Source organism: Molossus molossus, unplaced genomic scaffold, assembly GCF_014108415.1.
Source record: "Molossus molossus isolate mMolMol1 unplaced genomic scaffold, mMolMol1.p scaffold_m16_p_4, whole genome shotgun sequence".
Lineage (NCBI taxonomy): Eukaryota > Metazoa > Chordata > Mammalia > Chiroptera > Molossidae > Molossus > Molossus molossus.
In genome coordinates this window covers 68,849,170-68,867,112 of record NW_023425377.1, presented here as the reverse complement: position 1 = coordinate 68,867,112, position 17,943 = coordinate 68,849,170, and the positions used below count along the sequence as shown (strand labels likewise).

Here is a 17,943-nt window from a genome sequence, read left to right as displayed (position 1 = left end):
GCCAAAGACTCCAGTGGTCACCAGGCGGCCACAGAGGGACAGGGAACGAGCCAGGCCTTGGGAGCTGGGCCGGGTGGGAAGCAGGGTCCATGCACGGCCAAACAGGTGGCAGCTCCCAAGGGAGGCCAGAGGGTGGTGAGGTGGCAGAGCTATGGCCCTGACCTCTTGGTAGCAGCCCCAAAGGGGTACAGGGAAGGTGGTTACCTTTCCACCATGCGGTCTCGCTGCCGCTTCTTCTGTTTGTCCTGGCTCTTCTTGCCTGCCTGTAACTTGTGCTTGGTCTGGCTGCTCTCATCCTGGATGCTCAGAGATCCTAAGGGAACAAAGGGGCACCAGTACCAGCTTAGTTCCAGCAGGTCAGGGCAGGCCCTGTGGCCTTTGGCTGCATCGCAGCATCACCTGCCATCTACTCCAAGGGGTCCATTCTGAGAGCAGCTGTCTGAGCAAGGCCTCTGGCATCGAGCAGGTGGGTACCCTGGACTGGAGAGGGAACAGTTTTGGCCTAGGTTTTGGCCTTAAAAGGGTAGGACACTTGCTGACCGCACCACTCTCTAGGATACCCACACTCCACAGAGCAGGCCACAGGCAGACTGGAAGGCAAAGAGAGGCTGTCTTGATGAGGAGAGCCTGGGTGGTGGGATGCAGGGAGGCTGCAGCTGGGGCCTAAGTGCAGCCCCCAGGGGCAAAGACCCCAAAGCTCACATGGCCCTGCCCACCCTCCCACTGGGCACCGCGGCAATAGTGGGCTAAGGCTGGATTTACTGTTAGGTACCTGCTGGCGCTCATCACTCGGGTGGGGGGACACGGACTCCCAACACAGGGGCTGGAGAGGACACTAAGGGAGAGGACACGCAAACCAGAGCCGTAAAAATTGCACCAAGGGTCCCAGCTCAGACACCAGCCACTGAGGACTTGGACTTCATGTTATTAAGGGACCGAGGGCAGGGGATGTGCCTGGGATTTACCCATACTTTTATTTGCTGCCCCCACCTAAAGTCAAAACCAATGTTCTAGGCAGGGACCACTGCCATTCACAGCCTCCGTCTGGGAAGAACAGGGACAGAGTGTGAAGGGGCAGAGGAAGAGGAGGCCCCCTGCCAGCCCCACAAGGGAAAGTCCGAGCTGGCCATGTCTCTGCCACAACCCTGCCCTCAGCTGGCTGCCTCCCATCATGAGCCCAGAAGAACTGTCCCAACACCCAGGCCACTCAGAATACTCACCCTTGTCTGTATCCTCTTTGCGGTCTTCCTTCCCCTCCTCTTTTCCCTCATCATCTTCTCCTTCCTAAGACACAGTTTCAAAAACCCAGTATCAAGTATATATAGTTGTTCATAATGTCTCTAAATAACAAGGCCCTGCTATGTGCCAGGCACTGGGCCAAGTGCCTCACATCTTCCCTACAGCCCTTGCACTGAGGGCTCATTCCGCCTCTGGCTGAACAGCCTCCCCACAGCCTCGCTCCCTCTACCAGAGTTCCCTGTTTCCTTATGCTGATCATGCATACATGCACAGCTGCCTCAGGCCAGCCTATGAAACCCTGCTCTGTGGCTTAGGGGCTCAGGCAGCCCACTCTTCACTGGCACCCCTACAAACAGAGCGTGCATGCAGGGCTGGAGCCACTTACCACTCTGGAGCCCTTTTCCACAGCGTCTGCAACTTCAGTGCCATCTACAGCTTCCCCCTCGGTGCCCTCATCTGGAAGAGGAGGCATGCTGAGCCCAGGAGGCCCAGGGGGCATGGGGTATGGGGCAGGGGCAGTAACCAATGCCCTGGCTCACCATTGTCCGAGTCACTATTATCTGAGCAGTCAGTCCGGGAGGCTTTGCTGTCTGGCTCATCAGGACTGCCGCACTGCTTTCTCTTCTTCTTCTTGGTCTAGGTCAGAAAGAGGAAGCCAGGTCAGGGCAGGTGGCTCTGGGGCCCTTGCTCCACCCAGTGAGGAGCCAGGAACGAAGGCCTCCTCCACTCACCCGGAAGTCAGCTGTGGTCCAAGTCTTCCAGGTCCTCCTCATCTGCTTCATGCCATTGCCAAACCCGAAGCCAAAGCGGGAGCTGCCTGAGAAGGCACCCCCACCACGCATGCCCTGGAACATGCCATACTCCGGGATGATGTTCTGGGAGAAGAGGGAGGGCAGCCGGGAGGCACCAGGCATGCACTGGCCCCGGGCCCCCATGGGGTCTTCCCACATGCGCCCATAGCCTGAGGCCACTGGCCGGCTACTACGGGAGTCCCGGGCCCAGCCCTGAGCCCGTGGGCCAAAGGTGTCGCCGCCACGCATGCGAAACTGGTCTCGGTAGGCATCGTATTGGCTCTCGTAGGCCATTTCCATCTCAGGGTCAAGTTCGCCATAGTCGTAGCCCGACCGGTAAAGGTCACGCTCATTCAGGACAGCCCTTGAGTCACAGGCCTCGTAGGAATCATATCTGCAGAGGCAGGTGGCAAGCATCAGGGCGAACCTTAGGTCCTGTCACTTTTGCCTCTCCCCAAACCTCCCTTCAACACCTACCCATGCTGCTGAAGAGGCTCAATGTTCAGAAATGCCAGGTAAAAGGCCTCTCAGGAACAGAGTTCTAGAAGTAGGAAGGGCCCCTCAGCCCCAGCTAATGTCCCCAAGCCTATATGTGGACACTCACCAGTCTGGGGACCCTAAGGACTGATGACAGGTAGAGTAGGTCTCAGGGGCAGACACCCCACAGCCCTTAACCCTTTGGAAGCACATGTACATGTCTGTGGTAGTGGTAGCCACAACACCCAAGGTTTCTCCTTGGGCAGGGTGGCAGAGCAGAGCATCCCAACATCCTCCAGCATATGCACTGCCTGTCCAATGGGTTAACGCCCATAGAAACCTGTGTTGATTTCATCCCTATGGCTGGAGGAACCCCCAAACCCCTTCAAAGCCCCTCGCTACCCAAAAGGAGAAGGGGGACATGGAGAGAGTTTCCCAGGAAAAACACTTTGAGCTTGCCCTGGGACTAGGAAAAAATGCTCTATTATATCAACCTGGAGCCTGGTGGGTGAAGGTAGAAGAGGTTAGGGCACTGAGCCCTACACAGCAAAAGGGAAGGTAGGCCAAACCTCCCATGGGGGTTGACAGGACACCATAGAGAGCCATTCTAACCGCACCTGCAGCCCATAGCCCCACAGGGGCCCAGATCCCACTCATCTCACAAGCACAAGAAGTGGCCAGTGCTACCCAAATGCCATTCCATCCCCCACCCATTCCCTGGCTCCAGGCTGTGGCAAGATGGTGCATAGGCAACAGCACAGGGTCCACATGACTACCAAGGTAAGAACCAAGCCCCTCCTGACCTTTGCAATCTCAGCTCCAAGCATGGTGGTTATCAGGCATGAGGACAGGGGGTGTGCCTGGGGATCCTCCCACTTTTTACTTGCTACAAAACCCATACAAGCAAGTCCCTCTGTCTCCCAGTATCCCTGGGGTTCTCACTTGACCCCACTAGTGTCCAGCCAGGCCCCTCCTTACTTTCTGCTCTCCCCCATCTGTCAACTGAAGCCATTAGGCCACTCCACTCCACTTGTGCTGGAAATACGTATGTCACTCTCACTAAAGCCTCTGGCTAGGGCCCAAGAACTCCTGGGCCAGCATCAGTTCAGATAATAACAAAAGCCCAAAGAGTGATGCTGTGGAGCAGGGCAGGTCTGGGTGCCAAGCCTAGCTCTACCACTTACTCCTGGGTGCTTTCTGGCAAGAGTGTGACCTGCCTGTGCCTCACCTGCAGAATGAGGACAGGGACAGTTCTTCAGAGGCCACTTCCAAGGCTCAACAGGTGCATGTCTGTCACACATTGAAGAGCAGCCAGGAAGTGTGCGCATCTGCCTGTCCCTTATATGGGAATGGCCCAGCCTAATGTGGTAAGCTCCAAAGGCTCATCCAACTTTTCACACTCAACCCCATTTGTCCTGCTCTGATTGTGGGCAGGATATAAAGTCTCCAAATTCCAAATGGCTGTCTCCAGAGGGAAGGACCACTTAACACTCAGCTCCTAAGAGCCATTTGGAGGGTACAGTAAAACCAGCCTGGCTTGAAGTTGTTCTTTCCCCTACAAGCTGGGGGAGAGGCTGGTCACCAGGCAGTAGCAATAAGGGTAGGTAGGGGGGCAAAGCCAGAGATGGGCAGTGCACTGGATCCCAGCAGAGTCTCTGGGAGCCCCAGCAATAGAATAAGGAGGGAGGAGGCAGACATGGAGGCAGTTCAGAGAGGGAGAAGCCAGCAGGCAGCAGGCAGGAGCGCCCCTGCAGCACCTCGGCCCCTAGGCAGGCGCCCACTCACCTTTCTCCACCCGAGCTGTACACGCCTCCTTGTATCATGTCTGTCTCCAAGTGCGGCACCATATCTAAGCGCTGGTTAATTCTGGATAAAATGGAATCAGCACTGGCGCTACCCACAGCACTAGGGTTTGCATTTGTGTCAGAGCTAGGAATTTCCCAAGAGTTTGAAGTGGCCATACCGTACCCATAGTTGGTGGTGTTATCCTGGCCATAACCATAGCCATAACCATAGTTCTCGTAGCCTGCAATGAAGGAGAGAGAGAGACAGATGGAGATGGCAGGGAGAAAAAAGACAGTGAAAGAGAAACAAATACAGAGACAACAATGTTGTCTGTTACAGAGACAATCTGAGGACACTAGCCACCTAATGAGTCCTGTGAACAAGTATCCGTCCCAGAGCCCCCAAAGGCACCCATCCACCCAGACACATAACCAGTTCAATACCAAGGGAGAGGACAGCAATCATGGAAATGATACTTGCCTCTGTTCGTCCCAGAGTTCCAAGTTCCATATCCTACAAAAAAATAAATGGGTAATTAGATCTTACAATACAATGAGAGCTTAATTCAAGAACAAATGATGTCAATGACTTCCAGAATCTGACTGCCTGCAGGAGACTTTAACCAGCCCTTAATTGAGAAGCCTGGAGCTTGACAGCACCACATAAATGATCAAGGCCACTCATTGCCCTGGAGCTCCACCATCTGCTATTCAAGGAGCCTCCCCTTCAAAACACTCTCAGCTAAGGAATTTGGTTCCTATACTCTTTAGGAGCCAAAATTAGAAGACTGCCCTACTCCTGACTAAGCACCAATCAGAGGAAAAGGAGAATGTTTCCCAGTGCCCCATACAGATTCTGTAGTACAAGAAGCTCAGCACTGAGTCCACATCTATGCTGAATTATGTCACTCAAATTGCCCAACAAAGACATCTGGAGTAGAGAAACTTATCACCCTAGTCCCTCAAATGTCCACCTTAACAGAAAGAGCCATTAAGCCCTTAAATTGTGTAACTGTGGCTCTAGCCAGTGTATCTCAGTGGTTAGAACGTTGGCCCGTGCACTGAAGGGTCTCAGGTTCAATTCCCAGTCAAGGGCACGTACGTGGGTTGCAGGTTCAATCCCTGGCCCTGGTCAGGGTACATATAGAAGGGAACAAATTGAAAGCTCTGTCTCTGTCTCCCTTACACTCTCTCTTAAAAAAAAAAAGTCAGCTCTGGCCGGTTTGGCTCAGCGGTTAGAGCGTTGGCCTGCAGACCAGAGAGTCCCGGGTTCGGTTCCCACTAAGGGCATGTACCTCAGTTGCAGTTTGTCCCCAGACCTGGTTGGGTCATGCGGGTGGCAGCCACTCGATGTGTCCCTTTCACGTCGATGTTTCTCTCTCTCTCCCACCCTCCCACTCTATCTGAACAAAAAATGAAAAAATGTCCTCGGGTGAGGATAAAAAAAAAGTCAATGGAAAAAATATCATCAGGTGAAGATTAACAACAACAAATTTGTGTGTGTTGTGCTGGAACATATCATCAGAGGGAAGGACAAGACACAGCTTCAGTCTGGACTATAAACTAAATGTGCTGCAGTTTATCATAGTACATGAGAAAAAGTCCTTCCTTCAGGAACACAAAGCCACCTACAGCTGACAAAGTATGAAGCCAAGTGGGAACTGAGTCAAGCAGACATGATTCCTCCCCAGAGGAGTCCATGAAAAGACACCCACTTCCCAGTGTCTCTGGTGAGAGCTGAGTCATCTACTTCTGATTCTCTCTACCATGCTCATTTCAGGGCAGGACCAAAGTTCAGTGAGATAGCATTAAGATGAACGGCAGAATCCAGCAAAGCACAGCAAGAACACACACACTGAGAAGATGAACCAGGGAGAATGCTGGATGGGTTGAGATCTGCCTCAATCCAGTGCACAAACAAAATAAGGAGGCATCAAAAGCCAGTGAGGGACTTTAGATGACCACTACATTTAATGAATGTGAACATAAAAGAGCTCACAAAGCAAAAATCCTCTTTGGGGAAACCAAAGCAGAGGCTTCTCATACAGTCATTTATTCAACAACTATCATCCTGAGCACACAAGGCAGAGACTGGCAGATCTGGGCATTGCTCAGGGTTGGAGCACTATATGTTAAAGGAGAGAGAGACTACTAACTAGTTAGTAGCAATGGACAGCCAGGAGTGGGAAATCATATAATGAGTGATGGGTAGGAAGAAAGGCTGGCAAAGCCACACAAAAAGAATAATGTACTTAGTCCCAGAAGATACAGGAGCCTGGTCATGTGGCTGTTTGCACCAGGGACAGTGGACACTAACTATCTGTAAAAGGAGACAGGACTGGGAGTCAAGGCAAACCCATTGGGGCTCTGCTGCTGAGGACCCACCAAGAATAGTGAAGTAGCACAAGGGAAGGAAGCAGTAACCGGCACTGATAAGTACTCCATTTGTGCCATTTGCTATGCCTGGAGCAACCCAGACTCCCTAAGGGGCTCCCCAGGGAGAAGTCTTTGTCCACAACATAGCATTTGAATATAACCTCGTCCTGCCCCCAGACCTGCCCCTTCCAAAAGAACATCCAAACTCACTTCCATCCCCAGAAAGGTAAAACCATTGTTAACCAAGGAAATTTTAAGGACATGTTATTTTAAAATGTTTTTTTTTACTGATTTTTTAGAGGGGAAAAAAGAGAGATAGAAACTTTGATACGAGAGAAAAACATCTAGCGGCTGTTCCTGCACACCCCCTACTGGGGATTAAGCCTGCAACCTGGGCATGTGCCCTGACCAGGAATCAAACCAGGACCTCTCAGTCCACGGGACGACACTCAATCCACTGAGCCACACTGGCCAGGGTAGGACATATTACTTTTAAAAAAGAAACAAACAAAAGAAAAGACATGGAGATGATCATGGTAAGCAATACTTATAGAGCAAAAATAAATACTCAGCCCTGGCTAGTGTGTCTCAGTGGTTGGAGCATCTGCCCCTGCACCATAGGGTCGCAGGTTCGATTCCCAGCCCCAGGTTGGGGCATGTGTGGGAGGCAACCAATTGATGTCTGTCTCACATAGATGTTTCTCTCTCTCTCCCTACCTCTCTCCCTTCCACTCTCTCTAAAAAGAAATCAATGGAAAAAATAGCCTCGGATGAGGATCAACAACAACAACAAAAAGATAAAATAAAATAAAAAAACTCAGTGAAATATCTCATTTAAACCTAAGATCTAAATAAATAGAAAATTATGGATCAGAAAACTTAATATTGTTAAGATGTTAATTCTCCCAAACTAATCAAGTCTATTAAGCTTTTTGTGGCACAAAAAAATGTGCTACAATAAGATAAATAAAGCAAGATACACAATTCTGTCCACCTATAAATTATTCAACTACCTAAGATAGGTATGCTGATAAAAGTTAAATATTAAAACGGTGGGCTCTTGGTTAACTGTTTTTCAAAATGTTATATAAATGTTGTTACAGCTCTGGCCGGTTTGGCTCAGGGGTTAGAGTGTCGGCCCGTGGTCCAGAGAGACCGGGTTCGGTTCCTGCTAACGGCACGTGTGAAGGCAGCCACTCGATGTGTCCCCTTCATGTTGATGTTTCTCTCTCTCTCTCTAGCTCTCTCTCTCTCTCCCACTCTATCTGAACAAAAATGGAAAAATGTCCTCAGGTGAGGATAGATAAATCTGCCACTATACTTTCACATGATTGTCTACATAAAAAAAATCAAGCAATCTACAAGAGTTACTAGAATAAGTGAGCTCTGCAAAGTTTACTACAGTCAGTATACAAAAACCAACCCGAGCCCTGGCCGGTTTGGCTCAGCGGTTAGAGCGTCGGCCTGCGGTCCGGAGAGACCCGGGTTCGGTTCCCGCTAAGGGCATGTACTACGGTTGCAGTTTGTCCCCGGCCCTGGTTGGTTGTGCGGTGGCAGCCACTCGATGTGTCCCTTCACGTCGATGTTTCTCTCTCTCTGTCTCTTCCTCTCTCTCCCTCCCACTCTAGCTGTACAAAAAATGGAAATGTCCTCGGGTGAGGATAAAAAAAACAAACAAACAAACAAAAAAAAACAAAAACCAACCCGATTTCTACATATTAGCAATGAACAACTGAAAACTAAAAAGTTTAAAAGTACCACTTACTTTAGCACTAAGAAATACTTAAGTGTAAATAAAACAAAATGTATGTCAGATCTGTATTGGAAACTACAACACACTAATGAAAGAAATCTAAGATCTAAATAAATGGAGTATTATGGATCAGAAAACTTAGTATTGTTAAGATGTTAATTCTCCCAAACTAATCTATAGATTCAAGACAGTTTTGTGTTTTACATTTATTTTGTGATCCATTTTGAGTTAATATTTCTACAAGGCGTGCAGTATAGCTCAGGACTGTTCTTTACCTTTGTAACTGGGCTGTGATTCTGTTCCATTGATTGATGTATCTAAATTTCCACCAGTACTACACGGTCTTGTTTACTGTATATTAAGTCTTGAAATCAGGTAATGTGAGTCCTCCAGGTTTGTTTGTTTTTTCAGAATTGACTTGGATATTCTAGTTCTTTTGCTTTTGCATATAAATTTTAGAATCAGTTTGTCCATTTCTATAAAAATTCCTGATGATCCTGATGAGATTTTTGAGTGGGAAGGTTAGAGGCCTGGCCAGTGTGGCTTGGTTGGTTGGGGCATCGCCCCATGCACCAGAAGGCTGAGGGTTTGATTCTGAGGGCACATACCTAGGAATCAGGTTTAAAGCCTGGTTGGGGAACGTTCAAGAGGTAACTGATCAATGTATCTCACATTGATGTTTTTCTCTTTCTCTCCTTTCTTCCCTCTCTAAAAACAAAATAAAACAGAATCTCCAGTTTTTCCTGGCCAGTGTGGCTCAAGACAGTGCGGGTTTGATCCCTGGTCAGAGTGCATACGGGACATAACTGATCGATGATTTCCCCCTCCCCCCCTTAAAATCAATAATCTTTGCAACCCTGGGTTAGGCATAAATTTCTTAGATACCATAAATTTCTTGTGATTCTAAAATCACAATCTATTAAAGGCTAATAAATTGGACTTATCAAAATGAAGAACTTGTGTTCTTCAAAAGACACTGACAAGAGAATAAAGAGACAAAGCCAGAGTTTAGGATAAAATATTTGCAAAGAGCACATCTAATAAAATGCTTATTCCCAGAATATGTAAACCAGAGGGAAAACTATTCAAAAAAGAAGATGTGCAATTTAGTACTATGTTTGATTAAAAGGGGTGAGGCAAGGATGGCAGGAGAGGGAAGCCATGCAGACCAAGTTTCTCCTTACTTACGAAATACCTGATAACTCCTTACTCAACTTCAAAACACTGTAAATCTCCCTCTCCTACAGGGAATAGCTGTTAAAACTTTAGGTAGCTTACTTAGGTCCATTTACTCAGTGACTCCTGAGGGAATGTCACCATGTAGGCTTAGTCTTTCCCCAGACCTTGGTAGTAAAACAAACTACCCATCTCAGCAACGAAGGCATTATCCTTATTAATTCCAAAAAGGTTTCTCTGTCAAGACATCTAGGGTCATACAACATGGAAAGACCCACTTCACTGGCAGTTACAGCTGCTGAAGCATGCTGAGAGAATATCTATGGACCCTGTCCGGTGGCTACTCCTGAATTAGATTTAGTGTTTCTGTCCACACTTGAGAAATCAATCAGAGATTTTACCTCAACCCTACATGCGAGAAGCTGCCTGGCTTGAGATAGCCTGACATTTTTATTTTTTTTATCCTCATCTGAGAACATTTTTCCTTTTTTTTAGATAGAGTGGAAGGAAGAGAGAGAGAAACATCGATGTGAAAGGGACACATCGAGTGGTCGCCCCCCACACAACCCAACCAGGGCCAGGGACAAACTGCAACCAAGGTACATGCCCTTAGCGGGAACCAAACCCGGGACCGCAGGGTGACACTCTAACCGCTGAGCCAAACCGGCCAGGGCTAGCCTGACATTTTTAAAAGCTCGCTAGATTCACCCTGGCAGGTCTGGCTCAGTAGTTAATGTTGGCCCACAGACCAGTTCTATAGAGTCGCAAGTTCTATTCAGATTAAGAGCACATACCTGGGTTGCAGTGTCCCTGACCCTGGTGGGGGTCATGAGGGAGGTAACCAATCAATATGTCTCTCTCAATGTCTCTCACATCGATGTGCCTCTCTCTCTCTCTCTCTCTCTCTCTCTCTCCCTCTCCCTCTCCCTCTCTCCCCCTGCCTCCCTCCCACTCTATCTGAAGATAAATGGAAAACTATCCTCGGGTGAGGATTTAAAAAAATACATACATATATATATATACATAAATAAAAGCTGGCTGGATTCAGACAGGCAGACTCTCTGGCAAGCGGACCCATACACTACCTTGGGGCTAAGTTAATGGCTTGGTTTCCACTCATACCAATCCTTTGAACTTTGGCCACTCTCCTTTCCAGACCCTCAAGATTTTCTGAAACCAGACCTTTAACACAGACTTCTAACAAAATGTTAAAGGGTCAAATAAACCAATAATTTCCAGTCCCCAGACTTCCAACTTGTTCAATAACACAGACATCTCTTCATAATTGCCTCAAAGAGGGGAACACCAGCTACTACTCAAACAGCCCACTACATCATTTTATACAAGTTTGGATTTAGAAAAGCAAGACAGGGTGACAGCAAGGCCAAAGGCAACTAACAAGACACCAGACTGCTCTGGTACTAGAAGGCAGAGCAGTCAACCTCTGGTTCCCAGGGGCCCACACTTACCATAATCACAGGTGGGCTGAGCACTTGTATCTGAGTACGTTGACTGCAAAGTGGTTTCAGATCCTTGGACAAAGCCTAAACATATGCACAGTGTGGTTAATTTCTCCAAACAAGCGATCTGCCAATGACCTAAGACTACCCTTTAGTATAGATTGGTAGGCCCTCCCCTCACTGGAAAGCCTAAATTCTAGCTTCTGAACACTTTAATTACACTTCCAGAACATATTAACCAATAGAAAGGCAGGCTATGTTTAACTTGCTATATCAGAAGAACTGGATAACAATTTTCAAATACTTAAACCAGTAACCCAAGGACGGGGTTTATTTTTTAACAATGTTTAGACAAATAATACTCCCCCCTTCCCCCAAACCTGAAACCAAAACTGTTTTGTATTTTCAATTTTCCCATAAAAATGTACATGTTACAATTACCTCTTAAATGTAATTACTTGGGTTAGAATGTTTACATGGAATGAACATTACATATAATATACATATTATTTCCTATTTTCTCAACTCTCAAACTATTTCACAACTTAAAATAAATTAGTACCAAGCAAGGAAAACTTGAACCTCTACCAGAAACTACTGCTTTTAAATGCTTATGGTAACAGACTATGATGAATACTAATACTACATTTTTAAAAAATCTTTAATGATTTACCCACAGCACTGAAATTATGACAGACACCATTAAGAAGCAGTATTTGCCTATTCCCATCAGGGCCAACTCATGACCTAAAAATAAAAGCCAGTGCCTCCAATAACTTATTTACAACAAAAGCATATACCAAGGATAAGCATTCACATATTTGTTAACATTTTCTCTAGTTCATCTCTTAAAACCACAGCAACAGCAGCCAACATTGAATAGGTATTTCCCCTGCAGGGTGCTAAGAGCTTCTGCATTATTTCATTTCGTCCTCACCACAGCCAACAAAGGGGACAGGGCCAAGATCCTTTACCCTGCAATTCCAGTCCAAAAAGGTCTGCAAACGAAGTATTCTCCTCAAATGTGGTACAAAAAATGATCTGTGAGGATAATTATGATCTTTCTTTACCCCACTTGGTACAGAAATAATGTGTTTAATTACTGGGTGCTAGTACACATCCCAGTGTGGGTGCTGTGGAATATCCTTTTCTCAAACTAGAATTCCAAAACACACCCAGTGCCAAAGGTTTCAAACAAGGATCCATGGACTACCACTTTATCTTTAATTTTCAGTAAAGGGAACTGAGAAGAGGTACCAGGGAAAAGGAAAGCCAAAAAGTATTCAAACCCAACCTTTTTAACCTTCCCTAATTAAAGAGGGCACATTCAAATGAATCCCCTCCAGGAACCCGGCAGCTTCCCCAGATACCTAAATTCTAAGCAATGATGTAACACATCAAGAAACAGAAAGCATTCTTCACATAATTAACCTGTGAGGAAGGCTCACAAGTATAAAAAAGCACCCAATACCTGTTTTCTACAGCTTGTTCAAGTAGCTTCTGGAAACTTGTTTGTTCAGCAACCGGGCCACCAGCAAAATGGCACCAGACTTTAGGTAATGTTAGGTAACGTGGTTTGTAAGTACTGCAGCTACAATTGGAACCTACCACAGGCTGACAGCAATACATAACGGAACACAGTATGAAAGCTGCAGAGCAAAAACTCTATGTCTATTCAGGAGAAAGGGGCCCTGGTTCTTTCTCCCCTGGGAAAAAGGAAAGACAATCTACACAACCTTAAGAGCTCAATGGCAACCTCTGCTCTAGTTCTGTCCCTGCCCACATTAACATTCTGGGCAGGACTTTCATTAATCAGTTATGCTCTAATTGTGAGTAAATTCTTTCTTGTCAGGGTTATAAATCACTCTCTTCTTGGTTTCATGAACCAACCTGACCAGCTCTAGGTGAAAAATCAAATAAGCAAGCTTTTGGTTCTATAAAGCTAAGGGTCAGACCGTGGATTTACAGTAACTATGCATCATAGCCCTCTCCTCTTGGCCAGTCTCTCTGACATCTTTTTTACACAAAAACATACAAAGCTTCTCAGTTTTATCTTGTTCCTTTTCTTTCTGAAACAGGATACTATTTGGTGATAACCAGCCTCTAACATGGCCTCCAGTGAGTCTTAACTTCTGCCATTATGTTAGTTATGTTGCCCCTTAACAAACTCATACAAGTAGCTAAAGTAACCAATAAGATATTGCAAAAATGAATATTACTTCCGAGGCTTCCCCCTTGTTCTCTCTTAGATCATTCACTCTGGGGAACACTAGACACCATGTTGTGAGGCCCCTTTAGCAGGACGGTGGAGAAGTCCACATGGTGAGGAACCAACAGCCAGCATCACCCTACTAGCCATGTAAGTTTAAGTCACCTTGGACATGAATCCTTCAGCACTAGTCAAGCCTTCAGATGACTCTAGTCCAGACTAACATCCAAAATGTAACCTCATAAGAGATCCCAAGCCAGAATCATTCAGCTTAACCACTTGTGTGTTCCTAACACACAGTAACTGTAAAATAATAAATATTCCCATAAAAAAATTGGTAGTAGTCCTGGCCGGTTTGGCTCAGCAGTTAAGGGCATCAGCCCACGGACAGGAGAGTCACCAGTTCAATCTTGGGCCAGTCGGGGTCATGCCAATTGATGTTTTGTTTTGTTTATTTTTTTCTCTCTCCCTCCCACTCTATCAAAAAAAAAAAAAAAAAAAAATTGGTAGCATTTAAGAACTTTGTTTTAAGGCCTGGTTCTGGATTTTTCTGTCCTGTGTTTCCATTGCTTTCATCTTTCCCCTCAGTGCCAGAGACAAAGACTCCTTTCCCAAGCATACATAAACTAAGTTCAAAAGCTGGACAAGTTATCAGAAAGATAAATTATTTTAATCACATTATATAAGTAATAATGCTGACATTTGTTTCAAGGCCTCCAGAAATTCTCCTTAAAGGCAAAATAATTGAGATATGATTAAAATGCCTTTCACTTTAGAGGTTAGTTTCTTAAAAGTGAAAGACACGATAAAGTAATTTTGGCTTTCAGTTGATCAAGATCCAGGAGCCCTGCTCGGTTTGGTTCAGCGGTTAGAGTGTCGACCTGCAGTCCAGAGAGACCCAGGTTCGGTTTCCACTAAGGGCATGTATCTCAGATGCAATTTGTCCCTGGCCCTGGTTGGGTCGTGCAGGTGGCAGCCACTCGATGTGTCCCTTTCATATCAATGTTTCTCTTCTCTCTCCCTCCCACTCTAGCTGAACAAAAAATGGAAAAATGTCCTCGGTTGTGGATTAAAAAAAAAAAAATCCAGGAAAAACTAATCATTACCTCATTAGCTTCACTAACTCCGTACCCACTCAAACCAAAGTTACAGCCTACAAGATCTGGAGTTAAAATTCAGACTCGGCCATTAGTGACCACTCTAACTCAGTTTCCTTGTCTATAAATATAAATGCCCCATTTTTAAGTTCCCCATAGCACCTAACCATTCATGTTCTGGTTTCTTCAGCAGTCTTGCTCCTAACCACCACAGAACTGTCTTCCAGGTCTCAGTAAGGCTTGGTGAAAAAGATTACATCTCAATTAATGTCAGTAACAACCTTACTGACTTTCCTCCTGAACCAGGAAAGCTACAGAAATGCTAGGACAGGACTGCCCAATCTTGGCATTACTGACTTCCAAGCCAGATAATTCTTTGTGGTAGGGGATCCATCTTGTGTACTGTAAGATGTCTAGCAGCATTCCTGGTCTCTATACACTGAATGACACCCCTCCCACCAGACATGACAACCAAAAATGTCTCAAACATTGCCAAATGTTCTACCTCCCTGGGGCGGGGATAGAACTGGCTCTGGTTGAGAACCACAGGGCTAAGGGATGACTGCTTGGTGTTCTTGCCAAGCTCCTGACCGAGGTGCCAGAGGAAGGAGACCTGGCACCACCTCCAAGCCTAGGCCAACATAAAGCAGCCTACTGCAGAGCCTCTGGCTCAGGTTCCATTCCTAGTTCCCAGTATTCCAGAGTAGAATGCTGGTTACCAGGCAACCACACATGCTCAGCCTAATACCCACCTGAAAGGGGGAGGCCTAGTCTATGGCTCCTGATTGAGCAGCTTCATTGGTTACTACCAAGACAAACCCAGCAGTCCAATTCATCTGGAGATAAATTACAATTGTCCACGCATATCTGAGGCCCCCCTCTCTTATCTTATCATCCACCCTCCGATTTGCTCAAGTACCACTGGCCTCCCTGGCAGAACTTCAAAGGAGCCAGGCAGCTCCTACCCCTGGGCCTTTAAGTCAAGGGCTCCTTGTGCCAAATACTCTGAACTCCCTTACTATGTCTAATCCAGTCTCTGCTTGAATGTCACTTCTTTACAGGTCTCCAACTACCCCAAGTAATAGAACAACTTCCGCAGGGTACCGACCACCTCAGAATATATCCTACATTCATTTGTTTGTTTGCTGTGGTCTGCCTCTCCCTATAAACTGTTTGAGGAATTCTTGCCAGTATTCCAGTACCTATTCAGCACCTGCGACGATGACTCTGACAGATGGTGAATGAATTACCATGGAAACGAGCCATTTCATGCAAGGTTCAGGCTGTCTCTCAGGACACAAGATGCCCCGCTCAGTCAAACCCTCCAAATATCTACTCCTCGCCCAAGGGCCTGGTGCCTCTACCAGCCCGGGCCGGCACCGGGAGAGTGGAGCTGCGGCATCCTGCAGGGACACTACGTGGGGGAGGGTGCGGCAACGGCGTCGGCAGCTAAACCCACTCATCGGAAGGGCCGAGGCCTGAGAAAAGGCGACCTGAGGCTGCGAGGTCCGAAAAGGCCAGTCCAGAGACGGAGGTGGTGAGAGAAAAGACCTCGGACCCCGCGGCCACGGGCGACAGAAACCAAAACCTCGCGAGCCCGGGAGCTGGAACGCGAGAATCAAGCAACAGAAAACCGAGAAGCCGAGGATTGAGGGGCGCGAACCTGAGGGGACCCGTCTGCGGCGCCATTTTGTGACCGCAGAAAGAGCGGTATCCAGGCCCCGGGGGAGGTGCGGGCGAGCCCGGCACGGCCTTGGCACATCCCAGTCCTTCCCCATCCCGAGCCTGACTCCGGACCCAGGCGGGCTCACCTGTGTAGCTCATGATAGCGGCGAACACTGCACCCGAGAATTTCGGCAGATGTCCTGCACGTCGGACGCGGAGATAGCCGTGGCAACCCCCGGGATCTTGCTACACACAATCGAGCCCCGCCTCCCGACCGTATTGGCTCACGCCCAGCTCTGACTTCACGTCTATTGGGTCATCACGCTGTCTATCTCAGAGTGTCCTTATACCTTGGCTGAGGCTATTGCCAATCTCATGAGAGCCCCGCCCTACCACTGCCTTCCGTTATCTCAAGCCCGCGGTGATTGGCTAAGATAAGCGGGTCTGGAAGTGGTGTCCTGTAGAGCTCGAAGGGGCGGAGCTATGAACTACGGAAAGACCTGAGGCTCAAGGGTGGCCGGGTGGGTGGAGAGTCTGTGCCCCCGAGGCCCGCCAGAGGGAGCTGGGTCTACAGCGCTGGGCAGCGTTCCAATCCTGTCTCCGCCACCCGGGTGCCGTGCCAATCTGGGCTGTTTCTAATGTCTCTGGCCATCAGCTTCTTCAAATGAGCATGGTAAAGCCATGTTGGAATGAAAATTACAACTAAACACCAAACAAGATGCTGGGCACAGGTTCAAACGTATGAGATAATATACATAATAGATAATGTGTAATCAGTCCAGGGCGGGGCGTACTAAATAAATGTTATCAATGGTTACATAACAATAACAAATATATTTATATAGCATATTTATATTATATATGTAGCAGATGTATTGTTTATCATCTCGAATGTTTCCTCACACCTGCGAGGACCTTGTTTTTTGTGTGTTTTTTAAAATTCTCATTTAAAAGATAAGAAAACCGAGACTTGGAATTCATGGCTTGCTCAAGGTCCTTGACACTTAAGTGTTAAAGCTGGAACGACCCCTCTAAAATCTTCTTGGTTGTTCTGACTTTAGAGATATGCCGTGGCCACACCAGGATCCAGCTCTGTCTTCAGCACCCTCACTGGATATGTGCAATCCAGTGTCAGAGACATCTCATAACTTCTAAGACAGTGTCTGGCAGAGCTGCAGACACTGAAAACAGTCATTAACATGTATTTGTGAAAATTCATATTGCCACGCAATTATGACTTTTACACTTTTTTCTGTCATAATACAGATAGGGAGGGGGCGGAGGCAGAGTTTATAACTGAAGAGACTAGTTATAAGTTAATAATTGATGAGTAGATGAGAGTTCGTTGTACTATTCTACCTTTGTAGGGTTGGAATTCTCCATAAAATTTTAGCAAAACAACCCCCCCCCAATGGGGATTCTGCAGAACTTGCTGCCAGGTGGGACAAGGGTTATGATGTACTGAGAAACTCCGTATGTGAAGCACATAAAACTGATGAATGTGCACTCTAGTTTTGGGGCTCGGCTCATTTGTCACCCTCAGGGATACCTGCCTGCCTGTCCACCAAGCTGTCCCCTGGACACATCTCCTGGGGAGCTTTCTTCATAGCACATACCACAGCCATCATTTTACCCTTATTTAATAATTAACATTTTAACCCTTTGCCTCAGAGAGTCAGAATAACTTAAGGGGTGTGCTCAGAAGTTTAGAAAAAGATCACTCTGTGGTAAGAACTGTATGTGACCCTTTCAAAGACTCACACAGCTATTACAACACAATTTGGATGAAGAAGGGCTTCCCATGTAAGTTTTGCATCATTTGAACTTTTTTTATATCCAGCTTACAGCACTTTTATACTTTTTAAACTAATTTATAAAAGGATGAAAGAAGTACCTTTAGGTCAGCTCTTATCCAA

The 17,943-nt window shown here is 46.9% G+C and overlaps 1 protein-coding gene across 6 annotated transcripts in view; it reads right to left on the bottom strand.

The window, feature by feature from the left end:
* The window catches only part of AKAP8L (A-kinase anchoring protein 8 like), a 31,297-nt gene extending 15,027 nt beyond the window's left edge, over positions 1-16,270 (bottom strand). For 4 of the 6 annotated variants that reach the window (XR_004956396.1, XM_036239723.1, XM_036239726.1 and 1 more), the window contains exons 1-9: positions 16,174-16,270; positions 11,066-11,140; positions 4,773-4,805; positions 4,293-4,533; positions 1,971-2,424; positions 1,779-1,875; positions 1,625-1,695; positions 1,221-1,284; positions 205-313 (exon numbers count right to left, since the gene is read on the bottom strand). Coding sequence is in view for 5 of the 6 variants with exons in the window: in XM_036239723.1 (XP_036095616.1) it covers positions 205-313; positions 1,221-1,284; positions 1,625-1,695; positions 1,779-1,875; positions 1,971-2,424; positions 4,293-4,533; positions 4,773-4,805; positions 11,066-11,140; positions 16,174-16,186 (1,157 nt within the window). In the remaining variant the exon portion in view is untranslated. The remainder of the gene's footprint in view (positions 1-204; positions 314-1,220; positions 1,285-1,624; positions 1,696-1,778; positions 1,876-1,970; positions 2,425-4,292; positions 4,534-4,772; positions 4,806-11,065; positions 11,141-16,173) is intronic. The other 2 variants (XM_036239724.1, XM_036239725.1) reach the window with 2 other exon arrangements.
* Positions 16,271-17,943: the final 1,673 nt, after the last annotated feature.